This window comes from Phyllostomus discolor, chromosome 4 (assembly GCF_004126475.2).
Source record: "Phyllostomus discolor isolate MPI-MPIP mPhyDis1 chromosome 4, mPhyDis1.pri.v3, whole genome shotgun sequence".
NCBI classification, from domain to species: domain Eukaryota; kingdom Metazoa; phylum Chordata; class Mammalia; order Chiroptera; family Phyllostomidae; genus Phyllostomus; species Phyllostomus discolor.
Genome location: NC_040906.2, coordinates 52382791 through 52395873, shown reverse-complemented (window position 1 = coordinate 52395873; position 13083 = coordinate 52382791). Strand labels below are relative to the sequence as shown.

The window sequence follows — 13083 nt, the reverse complement described above, 5'->3', positions numbered from 1 at the left end:
TGCTACTTGTTTCTTTTTTCAAATATATTTTATTGATTATGCTGTACAGTGGTCCCAATTTCTCCTCCTTTGCCACCCTCTACCCAGTACCTGCAATTGCCTCTGGCAATCCCTGCCTTAGATCATGTCCATGAATCATATGTATAAGTTCTTTGGCTACCCCATTTCCTGTACTGTTCTTAACATCCTCCTGTCTATTTGATACCTACCAATTTGTATGTCTTAATCCCTGAAACTTTTCCCCCATTCTCTCCCTTCCATGTCCCAACTGATAATCCTACAAATGAGTTCTATGTTTGTGATTCTGTTTCAGTTCTGCTTGTTTGCTTAGTTTGTTTTTCAGGTTCAGTTGTTGATAGTTGTGAATTTATTGCCATTTTAATGTTTATAATTTTTATCTTCTTTTTATTAAATAAGTCCCTTTAATATTTCATATAAATATGGCTTGGTGATGATGAACTCCTTCAGCTTTACCTTGTTTGGGAAGTGCTTTATCGGCCCTTCCATTCTAAATGATGTTTTCTGGATAGAGTAATCTAGGTTGTAGGTCATTGCTTTTCATCGCTTTGAATACTTCTTGCCAGTCCCTTCTGGCCTGCAAAGTTTCTTTTGAAAACTCAGCTGATGGTCCTATGGGAACTCCCCTGTAGGTAACTAACTGCTTTCCTCTTGCTGCTTTTAAGATTCTCTCTTTATCTTTAACCTTTGGCATTTTAATTATGATGTGTCTTAGTGTGGTTCTTTTTGGGTCCATCTTGTTTGGGACTCTGTGCTTCCTAGACTTGCATGTCTATTTCCTTCACCAAATTAGGGAAGTTCTGCTTCATTATTTTTTCAAATAAGTTTTCAATTTCTTGTTCATTCTCTTTTCTTTCTGATACCCCTATGATTCCAATATGGGTATGTTTGCAGTTGTCCCAGAGGCTCCTTAGCCTACCCTTGATTTTTTTTCTTCTTACTGTTCTGATTGGATATGTTTTTCTTTCTTATGTTTTAAATCATTGATCTGATTCCCAGCTTCATCCACTCCTCTGTTGGTTCCCTGTAAATTTTTCTTTATTTCACTTAGTATAACCTTCATTTCTGCCTGGGTCTTTTTTATGCTGTTGAAGTGTCTAATGAGTTCCTTGAGCATCCTAATAACCAGTGATTGGAACTCTGCATCTGTTAGATTGCTTATCTCCATTTTGTTTAGTTCTTTTTCTGGAGTTCTGTTCTGTTTTTTCATTTGGGTCATATTTCTTTGTCTCCACATTTTGGCAGCCTCCCTGTGTTTGTTTCTATGTATTAGGTAGAGCTTCTTTGACCCCCTGTCTAAGTAATGTGGCCTATTGTAGAAAAGTACACTGGTAAGTTGGATGGGGCAGAGCCTTATGTAATCACCTGGGGTGGAGCAACCCATGTGAACCAGGTTGTTGGAGTCTCTGATATGGTGTCACCACTCTCTGGCTCTGTGTGGGGGAGGGCTAAGAAAGGGGACAATAACCACTGCCTGGCCTCTGAAATTTTGTCCAGGAGGAAGCTTTTCCCTAGCACTCACCCTGATGCCAGATACTTCAATTTTTCCCCATATGCCACTGGTGCCCTTCCAGCTGCTGCCCCAGTGCTGGAGCCCAGAGAGAGTAAATCTGTGTAAGTTCTAAATACATTGCTCTTTACTAGGAGAAATGGAGAAAACTGCAGTTTCTTCTGCCACCCCAACCTCCATTAGTTTTTACAGCCAGAAGTTATGGAGACTTATCTTCCTGGCACTAGAACCCTGGGCTGGGTGGTCTGATGTGAGGTTGGGATCACAGGCCCCTGAGGTATTCCTCCAGATATTTATGCACAACATGTAGGTATGGGATCATGTGTTCCATGTCTCTGCATCTCTGTATTCTGTGCCCCTCCTACCTGTTTGGATGAAGAGACTTCTCCTTTTTATTATTATATTTTGTCAACTATGCTATTACAGTTGTCCTGATTTTTCCCCTTGGACCCCCTCCACCTAGTACCACCCATTCCCTCAGGCAATCTCCACACCATTGTTCATGTCCATGGGTCATGTGTATAACTTCTTTGGCTATTCCATTTTCTATACTGTACTTTATATCCCCATAGTTATTCTGTAACTGCCTGTTTACTTCTTAATTCTGTCACCTCTTCATCCATTTCCCCATACCTCCATCCTACCTGGCAACCATCAAAATGCTATCCATATCCATGATTCTGTTTCTGTTCTTCTTATTTGCTTAGTTTGTTTTTTAGCTTCAATTGTTAACATATGTATTTATTGCCATTTTATTTCATACTTTTGATCTTCTTTTTCTTAAATAAGTCCCTTTAACATTTCATATAATAATGGTTTGGTGATGATGAACTCCTTTAGTTTTTTTCTTGTCTGGGAAGCTCTTTATCTGCCCTTCAATTCTAAATATTATCTTTGCTAGCTAGAACAATCTTGGCTGTAGTTCTCTGCTCTTCATGACTTTGAATATTTCTTGCAAATCACTTCTAGCCTGCAAAGTTTCTTTTGAGAAATCTGCTGAAAATAGGAAAGTTTTCTTTCATTATTTTTCCAAATAGATTTCCAATTTCTTGCTCTTTCTTTTCTCCTTCTGGCACTCCTATGATGTGAATGTTGGACCTCTTAAAGTTGCCCCAGAGGGTGCTTATACTATCCTCATTTCTTTTTGGATTCTTTTTTCTTCTTCTTGTTCTCTGTGGTTGCTTTTTGCTTTCTTATGTTTCAAGTCATTGATTTGATTCTTGGCTTCATCCACTCTACTGTTGTTTCCCTTTAAATTGTTCTTTATTTCAATTAGTGTATCCTTCATTTCTGGCTGGCTCTTTTTTATGCTGCTGAGGTCCTCACTAAGTTCCTTGAGCATCCTTATAAGCACTGTTTTGAACTCTGCATGTGAAAGATTGCTTATTTCCATTTTGTTTAGGTCTTATTCTAGAGTTTTGATCTGTCCTCTCATTTGAGCCATTTTTATTTGTCTCCTTATTTTGGCAGCCTCCCAATGTTTGTTTTTGTTAGGTAAAACTGCTTTGACTCCTTGTCTTGGTAGTGTTGCCTATCGTAGTAGGTGTCCTGTAGGGTCCAGTGGCACAGCCTCCCCATCACCCAAGCTGGGTACTCAAGGTGCATCTTTTGTCAGCTGAGTACACCCTCCTCTTATAGTTGAGATTTGGTTGCAATTGGAAGAACAATGGGAGGGATTTACCAAGGCCAGTCAGCTGCAAGGATTGGCTGTGACCACTGACCACCAACCTCTGCCCTCTGTGGAGGATCAGCTGTGCAGGAACAGGATGGTGGCTCTCCAGTGTGGTCTGTAGCTGTCCACTGGGTGTGCTGACCCTGGATTTTCCAGGGGTTGGTGAAGGCCAAGGTCAGCCTCCACCTGTGTTTTGCCGGGGGCATGCTGCCTGAGCTATAAAGCAATCTGAGGTGGCTGCTACTTGTGCTGGGTTTGGAGATTCTCTGGTGAAGCCGAGCTGTGAATCTAGGCTTGCTGCTGCTAGTGCCAGCCCTGGGGGTCACGGAGGCCAACTGTTGCTTGTTTGAGGGGATTTAGGAAGTTGTGAAGCAAGAGCAAAGACCAGCCATTTATATGGAAAAGCAGCTTGGGTGGGTCCCTAAGTTGGGTTGGGCAGAGTCTCTGAATATCTCCAAGATGGGTCAAACAGTGTTAGCCAGGTTGATAGAGTCTCAGATATCACACACCAGCTTGCAGGCTCTGTATTCAGGAGGGTTTAGAAAAGAGACAATGGCCTCTGCTAGCCTTGATGCCAGACACTTAAGTACCTCCTTGTATGCCACGGGTGACTTTCAGGCTGCTACCCCAGTGCTGGAGCTCAGAGAAAGTGAGTCTGAGTAGGTGAGTGTGTCAAGGGTTCTTTAAGAGGAACTGCTTGGGGATCCAGAAGTTTCTTCCAGCAACTCAATTCCCACTGGTTTTTGTAGCCAGAAGTTGTGGGGACTTATCTTCCTGGCAGTGGACCCCTGGGCTGGGACACCTGGTGTGGGTCTGGCCGGGACTCCTTGTTCTCAGGATATCCCTCCCGAAGTTTTATCCACCACATGTGGGTGAAGGATGGGCCTGTTCTTCATCTGCACCCCTCCTACCAGTCTGGATGGATGTGGTTTCTTTAATTCATAGTTGTTAGACTTCCCATTCAAATTGATTTCTGAGTGATGGTTATTCTGTATTTTAGTTGTAATTTTGATGTGGTTGTATGAAGGTGAGACATGTCTGCCTATGCCACCATCTTCACTGGAAGTCTGAAAAGTACTACTTTAATTCCTTGGTTGTCAGACTTCTATATACCTGGATTTTCTGATGATTTTGAATGATAGTTGTAATTCTTGCTGTGCTCATACAAGGAGTTGAGCTGTGTTTACCTACGCCTCCATCTTGACCAGGAGTTGCCCCTTGTTTCTTATCTTGTCCACTTTAGCAGCTGTATCTTCTTGTGTCTTGGTTTGTGTGTGTCCATACCATGGGACTTGGAGCCTCTGAGCACCTCTGTGAAGCCATTCCCAAGAGCCCCAATCCTTCTATGAGCAGAGAAGTGTCTGGCTTATAGTTTTGCAGAAACGTACCTATGATAGTCAGTTTGGTGTCCTCAAAATATTGGTCCCCAAATGCTACATCAAAAAATAAGGTGTATTGGCAAGCTAGGTAACACCATTTTTGACTAGTAGGAGGTGTGATTATGGAAATAATGGGACTGATTTCCTGGGTGGCTTGTAATTACTCCTGAGGCATGTCCCAAAGAGGAACTCCAAAAGTGGATGCCCCCAGGAACAATTAAGACCTCCCTTTCACAAGCACCCTTTGCTTTTCCATGTGCTTTCTCCCTGTGCCAGCCACTCAGTGTATGTTAGTTATCTTTATTATAGTTAGTTAGTTAGTTAGTTAGTTAGTTAGTGTACCTTTATTATAATCTCCTTTTTTCCAATTTTCTTGCTTCTTTTGCCCTTTTTAAAATTTTTCCCTTACCAATGGAAAACATTTGCTTAGACTTTCTGATGATTCTTAGGGTAAGGAAGCAACTAACACCTCTTGTAAAACTGGACATTTTAAATTACAGATACAGTTTATGGAGTATTGCCTTGGAATACCAGAGAGGAGCCAGTTCTGGTGATGGAGTTAAGGGGTAGCCTGAGTGTGTTCTTAAGCAGCCAAGTTTCTGCCACATGAGGACATTACTTTGTACTAGGTGATGTTTAAAGAATGCATTTCAATCCACGGACAGTTATAAGTACTGGTCAGAACTTGTATCATCATCTCCTATTGCTGGTTTCTTATTCAGCCTCAGAAAAAGCCCATTAGTTGTTTACAAGCCAGTAAACTGCTCTAGAGGCCCCTGTCAAACTGTATTGTAGCTATCCACTACATTTGTGGCAACCTCATTCCATGTGTATGTTTTTTCCCCGTTAGTATTCTCTGATGGATCTGCTCTCCAAAATGGTGGTTGGACAGCCCCACTTCGTGCGCTGCATTAAACCCAATGATGATCGAGAGGCCCTGAAGTTCTCTCAAGAGAGAGTGCTGGCCCAACTCCGCTCCACAGGGATCCTGGAGACAGTCCGAATCCGGCAGCAGGGGTATTCCCACCGCATCCTCTTTGAAGAGTTTGTGAAAAGGTCAGGCTGGCATCTTGGGAAATATACTATGTTACATACAACTCTGCCATGGCTATCCCTGTCTCCTGGGATTGTTGTTCTTTCCCGCTTGCCTCCAAACGTATAATTGGCTAGTTACTAGCCTCCATTTATTTGCTTAAGCATTGAATTTTTATTGTGCTCCAACTAAATTGCAGTGATCTGGAGGACAAATTAAATTCCCTTTTGATCACATTTAGAAAATAAAAATGTCCATAGATATTTATATGTTACATATCCTTAATTTTGAAAATTTCCAGATACTTACTTAGTAGGATGAAACTCTCTCTCCATAAGTGGGTGAAGATTCTGGCAGATGATAATGCACCCAGGTACCCACTTCTCTCCCAGCCTAACACAATGGCATGACATAATATGATAGCTAACATTAACATTGCATCTAAAATGTTCTAAATATGTAACATCATTTGATCCATGGAACAGCCCTATAATTTAGGCTCTATTATTATCAATGTAAGAAATGTCCAAACCTATAGAGAATTTTTGTGAATTTATTCAAGCCAAATTGATGGCATGCTAGGAAGCAAGATCTCAAATGCTCTGGAGAAGGACAGTTTTGCAGTTCTTACACATTTGGAATTAAGGAGGGAATGTAAGGAAGATTACATGAAGGTGGTAGAAACCAAGGCTGGGAGATCTGCATGATTGGACTGCAGGAGAATTGATAGATTCCATGTCCCCTTAATAGTGGTTACACCTCTGAGGAGTCTGGAAAAGAGGATTACATCTGGTACTTCTAAGGTGTGTTTGCCTAGATGAAGAACATTGGACAGGGCTTGCTTAAGGCAAAGGTAAACCTTTTATAGCCCTGGATCATGACTACCCACCATGCCCTCTTCATTAGGAATTTATGATCAGATCACCCTGTGAAGTTATTTTGTGATTGGGCTTGCCAGATTCATTATAGAGCCCCTTTTTGTTTAGTTACTTCTTTTGGTCATAAATCAATCTGAAGGATGTGTTGATGACCAGTCTTTTGGTTCAATAGTGTGGTCTCAAAGAGCTAAAAAGGCTCATATTTAGGAAGTCTCAGTACCCACGTAGTCTTGTTGAAACAGTGCACTACTGGGGATGAGGCAGTACAGTAGCCATGGGATGTGTGTTGAGGTAGAATTTTCCCAAAAGCTAAGGGAAGGTATATGGAAGGCAGTCAGGTCTGATGGCCTTCATTGTGAAAAAAACACTCTGTATTATTTCTGCCCTGTGAACTATTATGATTTAAGTTTTGCTGTCTATCTCATTTTTCTGTCTTTTGAATCTAGTTTAACATTTACAAAGAGTATTAAAAGTCAAAGAGTATTAAAAGTTACACATCTTCAGTAATCATTAATAGTTAGACTATATAGAAAAGTTGAAAGAATGTATATAACTATTATTATGACTAATATCATTAGTAGACAGGTCAAGAAAATCAAACAAATGGCTTCTGAGTTCAGCATTGATCTGTTGGTATAATGACCTTGTTGATGCCTTGGGATGACTGTCTACCTCTGATACTGGAAGCTCCTCGATCTCGAGGATTCTTTGGTGCCTATTAGAGGCAAGTGTCAGAGACAAGAGTAAATGTCCATTCACAGTTAGGTTCATGATAAGGTCCCTTCCAACAAGGTTAGAAAGTGTCTCTTATTTGATATTTTTTCCAGTACACAAAATCTCCAGGTGGAAGTCCATGATCTTTAAAGTTTTTATCTGCTGGGAGCCAACTGAAAGGACATGTTTACCTATTTGGCATTTTCTTGAAGTAACTTTATCAAACCTTAGTGATTGTGTAGGATATCTATTTTCACTAATATCAGCTCCTAAATTCCTTCATCTAACATTAAGTCCAGCTTAAATGCACTATGATGCATCAAGTAATGCAAAAATGGAACAATGGTTTTGCCAGGGAGCCTTAAAAAAACAATCAGCCATCTTGGGTTTCCCGTAGCTCCAACTATTTATTCAATTTACAACCATTGTTGACCCATACAATATACCCTAGAAGTATTTTTAATCAGTTATTTTATAATGCTTCCCATGCAATTTAACATAAAAACAAGTCTTTGAGGTGTTCCAAGGGCCTCTCTGAAACACCACAAAGTTATTCCTATATATATTGAGATTTTTAACCTTTGAAAACTCAATTTCTAATGAAAACTAAGAGGTACACAGTTAGCATCCTTTAGCATGGCAGATTTATAAAGACATTTATAATCTCCACAAACATACTTCATTAATATCAAAGACATTTATTAGGATAGACTTATTTTTGTGAACCTGGATAAAATATAAATATTATATTTAATATCAATAACTTGAAAAACATGTCCTACTTAAACCAATAAAGTTAAACTATCTTTTATTTACTAAGGATTAATCTTAGATCGTGTGAACTTGGAAAGCATTTGTGTTAAATTCTGCATTTCTGAGAAGTTTAAAATACCCAATACTTATAAGCACTTGCCTTCAAATCAATTAAGTTAATATTAAATTATTAAATTAATAGAAAATTAATATTAAAAATTAAGTCAATCAAAAATTAATGTTAAATTCATTTTAACAATACCATCCAGAGGTAGAAAATTATCTCACATTTATAACATACCTTAGACACTCAGACAGACAGAAACAGAGATCTTTTAGTCATGAGATAGGCTTATAGTTTACAAAAGAACAAGTCGGATCAAAATTACATTTTGGCAGTTGGGATAAGAAGACACAATTTGTATGTCTTTGACAAGTCAAATTCCAAATGACCCTTTCCTCTTTTATTTATTTATTTATTTAAGATTTTATTTATTTATTTTTAGAGAGGGAAGGGGGGAGAGACAGACAGACATCAATGTGCGGTTGCTGGGCGTCATGGCCTGCAACCCAGGCATGTACCCTGACTGGGAATCGAACCTGCGACACTTTGGTTCGCAGCCTGCGCTCAATCTACTGAGCTATGCCAGCCAAGGCTAGACCCTTTCCTCTTTTAAAATAAGGACAGCTCCCCTGGCCAGTGTGGCTCAGTTGGTTGGAGTGTCATCCATAACCAAAGGGTTGTAGGTTCAATTCCCAGTCTGAGTACATATGATTCCCCAGTCCAGGGGTATAGGGGAGGCAACCAACTGATGCTCCTGTCTTGCATCAATGTTTCTCTTTCTCCTTCCCTCTCTTCCTTCCCCTATATCTAAGAGTGGTGAATAAAGTATCCTTGGATGAGGAGAGATGGATGGACAGATAGATACATAGATACATAGATACATAGATAGACAAGGACAGCTTTTTTTAATACCTCAAAGAACTGTGTTGCTACCTAAACACCATAGTTTGATCCAATTCTCTAAATCCTCTTTTTGAAGCTTTGAGAGACCAATTAAATATATGCTTTCTATTTGTTCTTCCTAATTTTATTTTATAGCTGGATTTTTTCTAATGTGTGCACAGAAGATTCATTTAGAATTATCAAAGGATCCTCATCATGATCATCTTCCTGCAGGAGTATTAATGGGAGGCTGACTGTCATAGGGTTTGCTGGCCTTGGATTTGTGATTTCCCATGTTAATTTTAATTTTCCTTTGAGATCTGTGGAGTCTGAACAAACTTCTAGGGAAAAACAGCCTTTGCACACACGTCTTTAGGGAGCCAAATGCAGTGGGTGTCCCTGAAGGACTGCCTCCACCCTAGAGGAAATTTTCTCTCAGGCAACCCTACAAAGATTCCGAGTCACCCAAGAATATCTGAGGCTTGGGTTGAGGAAGCAGGTGTCCTTTCTCTTTCAGAGCTAACAAGAGTTCAGTCTCTCATTAACTAGCAAAAATTTTGTTCAAACTCTCAGTAAGCAATTCAATAAAAGCAGAAATTAAAAGCAGCCACTTATCTATCTTCTTCTTTTCCTGGGTTATCTCAACCCTTAACCACTTACAGGATTTTCTAAGATCAGTTCAAATAAAGTTAGGACCCACTGCCTAAAGCAGGTAGGTCCAGGATTCCAAGAGAGAACTCACCCATGTTCACCCCATGCAAAATGGGAAGCTGGCGGGGGCACAGTGGGCTCAGATGGTACCTAGCGCGGGGTCCAGGCTCTCAGGTTGGTCCTGCCAACTGCACCAAGCATGTGTCGATGTAAAAAACATCCAAACCTATAGAGAATTTTCATAAGAGTTTATCTGAGCAAACATACTAGGGAACAAGATTTCAAATGCTGTGGAGAAGGACAACTTCAAAGTTCTTCTCATACATGTTGGAATTAAGGAGGGAATGTAGGGAAGATTACATGGAAGTGGGAGAAAGCAAGGCAGGGAAGTCTGTATGGTTGAATTACAGGAGAGTTGACAAGATTCTGTGCTCTCTTGAGGGCAGTTAAACCTCCGAGGGGTCTGGAAAAGAGGATTACTTCTGGCATTTCAAAGGTGTGTTTACATCTTTGAACAAGAACAATGGACAGGGCTTGCTTAAGGCAAAACCTCCTTTTATAGGCCTGGGGTGTGACTACCCATTGTGATCTGCTCAGTTAGGGTATATGATTAGATCACCCTTGAGGTTACTTTTGGTCATTGGTCTTGTCAGATTTATTGATCCCCTTTTGTGTTCACATATTATCTCCATTTTATAGATGAGAAAATTGAAGCACAGAAAGAAATCAAGTGACTTTCCCAAGGTCCTATGCTAGTAAATGGTAGACCCCAGACAGTCTGGCTTTAGCACTCACACTTAATCTCCTTGGGCCATTGCATTCAGTCAGTGTCTGTTAAAATAAATTGCTGTGGAGCTTTTTAAATTCAGAAATGGCCTTTACTTTTGAATGAAATGCTATTTGTTTTTTGCACAACTGACACAGGGATACCTTGTGTATGCATAGGATTACGGGTAGAATTTTTACAATACTCTTTGTGAAGAAATAAAGGACAATGATAATAAAACAAAACAAAAAAACAAGCAAACAAGTAAACAAACAACAACAACAAAACACCCCCTCTGAGAAGCACTGCTATCAGAGGGTATCCAGAGTGGAAAATTAAAATCTATTATAAAATCTATCACACCTCATCAGTCTTCCTTAGTTTCTTTTTATTTTCTTCCTGAAACTGAGGCTCAAGATTATTTTTCCAATATTTTCTCAGAGAATAATGGGTCCTAATATGGTCTTTGCTTCATTAAGTCTTCCAAACACAACTATATTCCATGGATAAGAAAGGGCAAAAAAGTTACTTGCAATGAGAGCTTTTAAAATAAAAATGAGAAAAAATGGCTTTTTAAGAAGAGTTGTCTTTGAGCCTCTTTTTTCCTCTTAAATTTGGAGGTAGAACAAGAAAAAAAAGATTATTTTAGCACATGAATGTTACTAGTCAAGTATTTTTAGCCACGAAGCGTTGAATACATGAAAATATTTAAGAAAACAGGTCAAATGCTGAACAGATTGGTTCGTCAGCAGAAAGTCACTGGGCAAGTAGGAACAAGAATTTAAAAATGGCAGTATTTATGGAGGTATCAAAGATTTCTGAGCCAGCAAGTTAATTGGTATTTTGATCCTTTTGAGCAACTTAACAACAAAATGGATGAGTTAGCAGTTTTTTTCCCTTGAGGTTATTCAACAAATAAGTTCACCTCTCATCTTCCTGTTGAAGAGTGCTGTTTTGTAAACTCGCAGCAGGAAATATGCAGGCAAAACAAAGTCAGGGAAGGAGCCATTCAAGGTTTATCAGGTGGTGGTAAATAGAAGATGAAGGCTTGTTTAATGTCACCCTTTACCTTTTTGTGTTTTCTGGCAGTCAGGACTGGAATCCTGATGTGCACACATGAAAGGCAGTGTTTGGGGAATTATACTGTTGGTTCCAGAGTGAGGAAGAACTTCCCCAAGTCACCCAAGTCTGCAGACTCGGCCAAACTTAAATACTTCCTTCCTCCATTATCCTTAAATTTTCTGGCAAAAAGGACTTGGAAGTCCCCTTCCTATTTTCCTCCCATGGAGCCTTCAAGGAAAGGGTTGTTCCCGACTCCCTCGTCAGTGAGGCCAGGTGGGTTGGGAGTATTTATCTATTGCCAGGTAGGCATGAAGGAGGCCCCCTGGCAGTGCTGGGCAGGTAGCCGAAAATTCCTGCTCTTGAGGGACATCACAGAAGTTATGCTCTTGAGGGAGGGACATCACAGAAAATGACTATGAGTGTTCATGGTGTCATGGTCAGTGGCCTCAGAAGCATGGCCAGCAGAAGGCCTACCCAGGGACAAACACATATGACTGCATGTGTTGGGACAAGTTCTGGCAAATATCTAGCAGGGGTGTCCAACCTTTTGGCGCCTCTGGGCCACACTGGAAGAAGAGTTGTCTTGGGCCACATATTAAATGCACAAACACTAATAAAAATGGATGAGCAATAAAAAGATTTTAAGTAAATTTACGATTTTGTGTTGGGCCACATTCATAGCCATCCTGGGCCACGGGTTGGACGTCCCTGGAAAGACAGGACAGCACATTCAGTTGTTCAGTGTCTTATGGCTTGTTTATTAGAGTATTGCAGTAAATAATACAGTTTAATAAGAAGACCAATTTATAGTCTCCTTTTGGACATAATATCTGGCAAGTAACTTCACATTTCTGTAAAAGATGTGCCCTTGTCTGCACGATCAGAAGGCAGGAATACACAGAGCCCGCATCCTGAAGAGTTCCAGGGGCGGCACGCAGGCTCCTGGGCCTCACTTAGCCTCTAGTCCCCAGCAGGCCCATATCTCTCAGGACCTGGTTCATAACAGTACTTATTGTCAGTTGAACAGAATGACACTCTCCCCTTTTCTCCTTCATCAGCAGCTTCCACTTCTCATGATGGCTGAGAGCCATGGTGCCCTGGTCTCTCTTTCAGTCCTTTCTCCTTTCTCTTCCTCCACTTTCTCCTCCAGAAATCTCAGTGTCGTCTCTGCCTTCTCCTCTGTTTCTTCAAACAGGCCATGACCGGGCTCTGCTGACTTTACCTGCTAAAGTTCCTCAACAAAGTCCCTTTAGGAATCTCCCATCCCTTCTCTTAGGCTTTGTTATTTAGGCTAACCCACTTCTCCCAATGTCAATTATTATTATTATTTTAAACTAATAACAGCTTTATTGAGATATAATTCATATATGATAAGATTACCTTTTAAAAGTACAATTCAGTGGTTTTAATATATTTATAGAGATGTGCAACCATCACCACTATCTAAACTAAGCATCTATTCATGTTCTTATTGGTCATTTGTATATCTCCTTTGGAAAAAAATGTTTATTCAACTTCTTTGCTCATTTAGCTGTTGACTGTTATATATTCTAGATACTAGCCCAATTTGCAAATATTTTGCCCTGTTCTATAGGTTGTTGTTCCAATTTCTTAATGATGTCCTTTGAGGCACAGAAGTTTTTCATTTTGATGAGGTTTAATTTTTCTATGATTTCTTTTATTGGTCATCCACTTGGGGTC

General features: G+C 40.1%; 1 protein-coding gene across 1 annotated transcript in view; it reads left to right on the top strand.

Annotated features, from left to right (window-relative positions):
* Window positions 1-13083, top strand: part of MYO3B (myosin IIIB) — a 417036-nt gene that overhangs the window by 245898 nt on the left and 158055 nt on the right. Inside the window, exon 25 of the mRNA XM_036023317.1 lies at window positions 5430-5635. Within this exon, the coding sequence (XP_035879210.1) occupies window positions 5430-5635 (206 nt within the window). The remainder of the gene's footprint in view (window positions 1-5429; window positions 5636-13083) is intronic.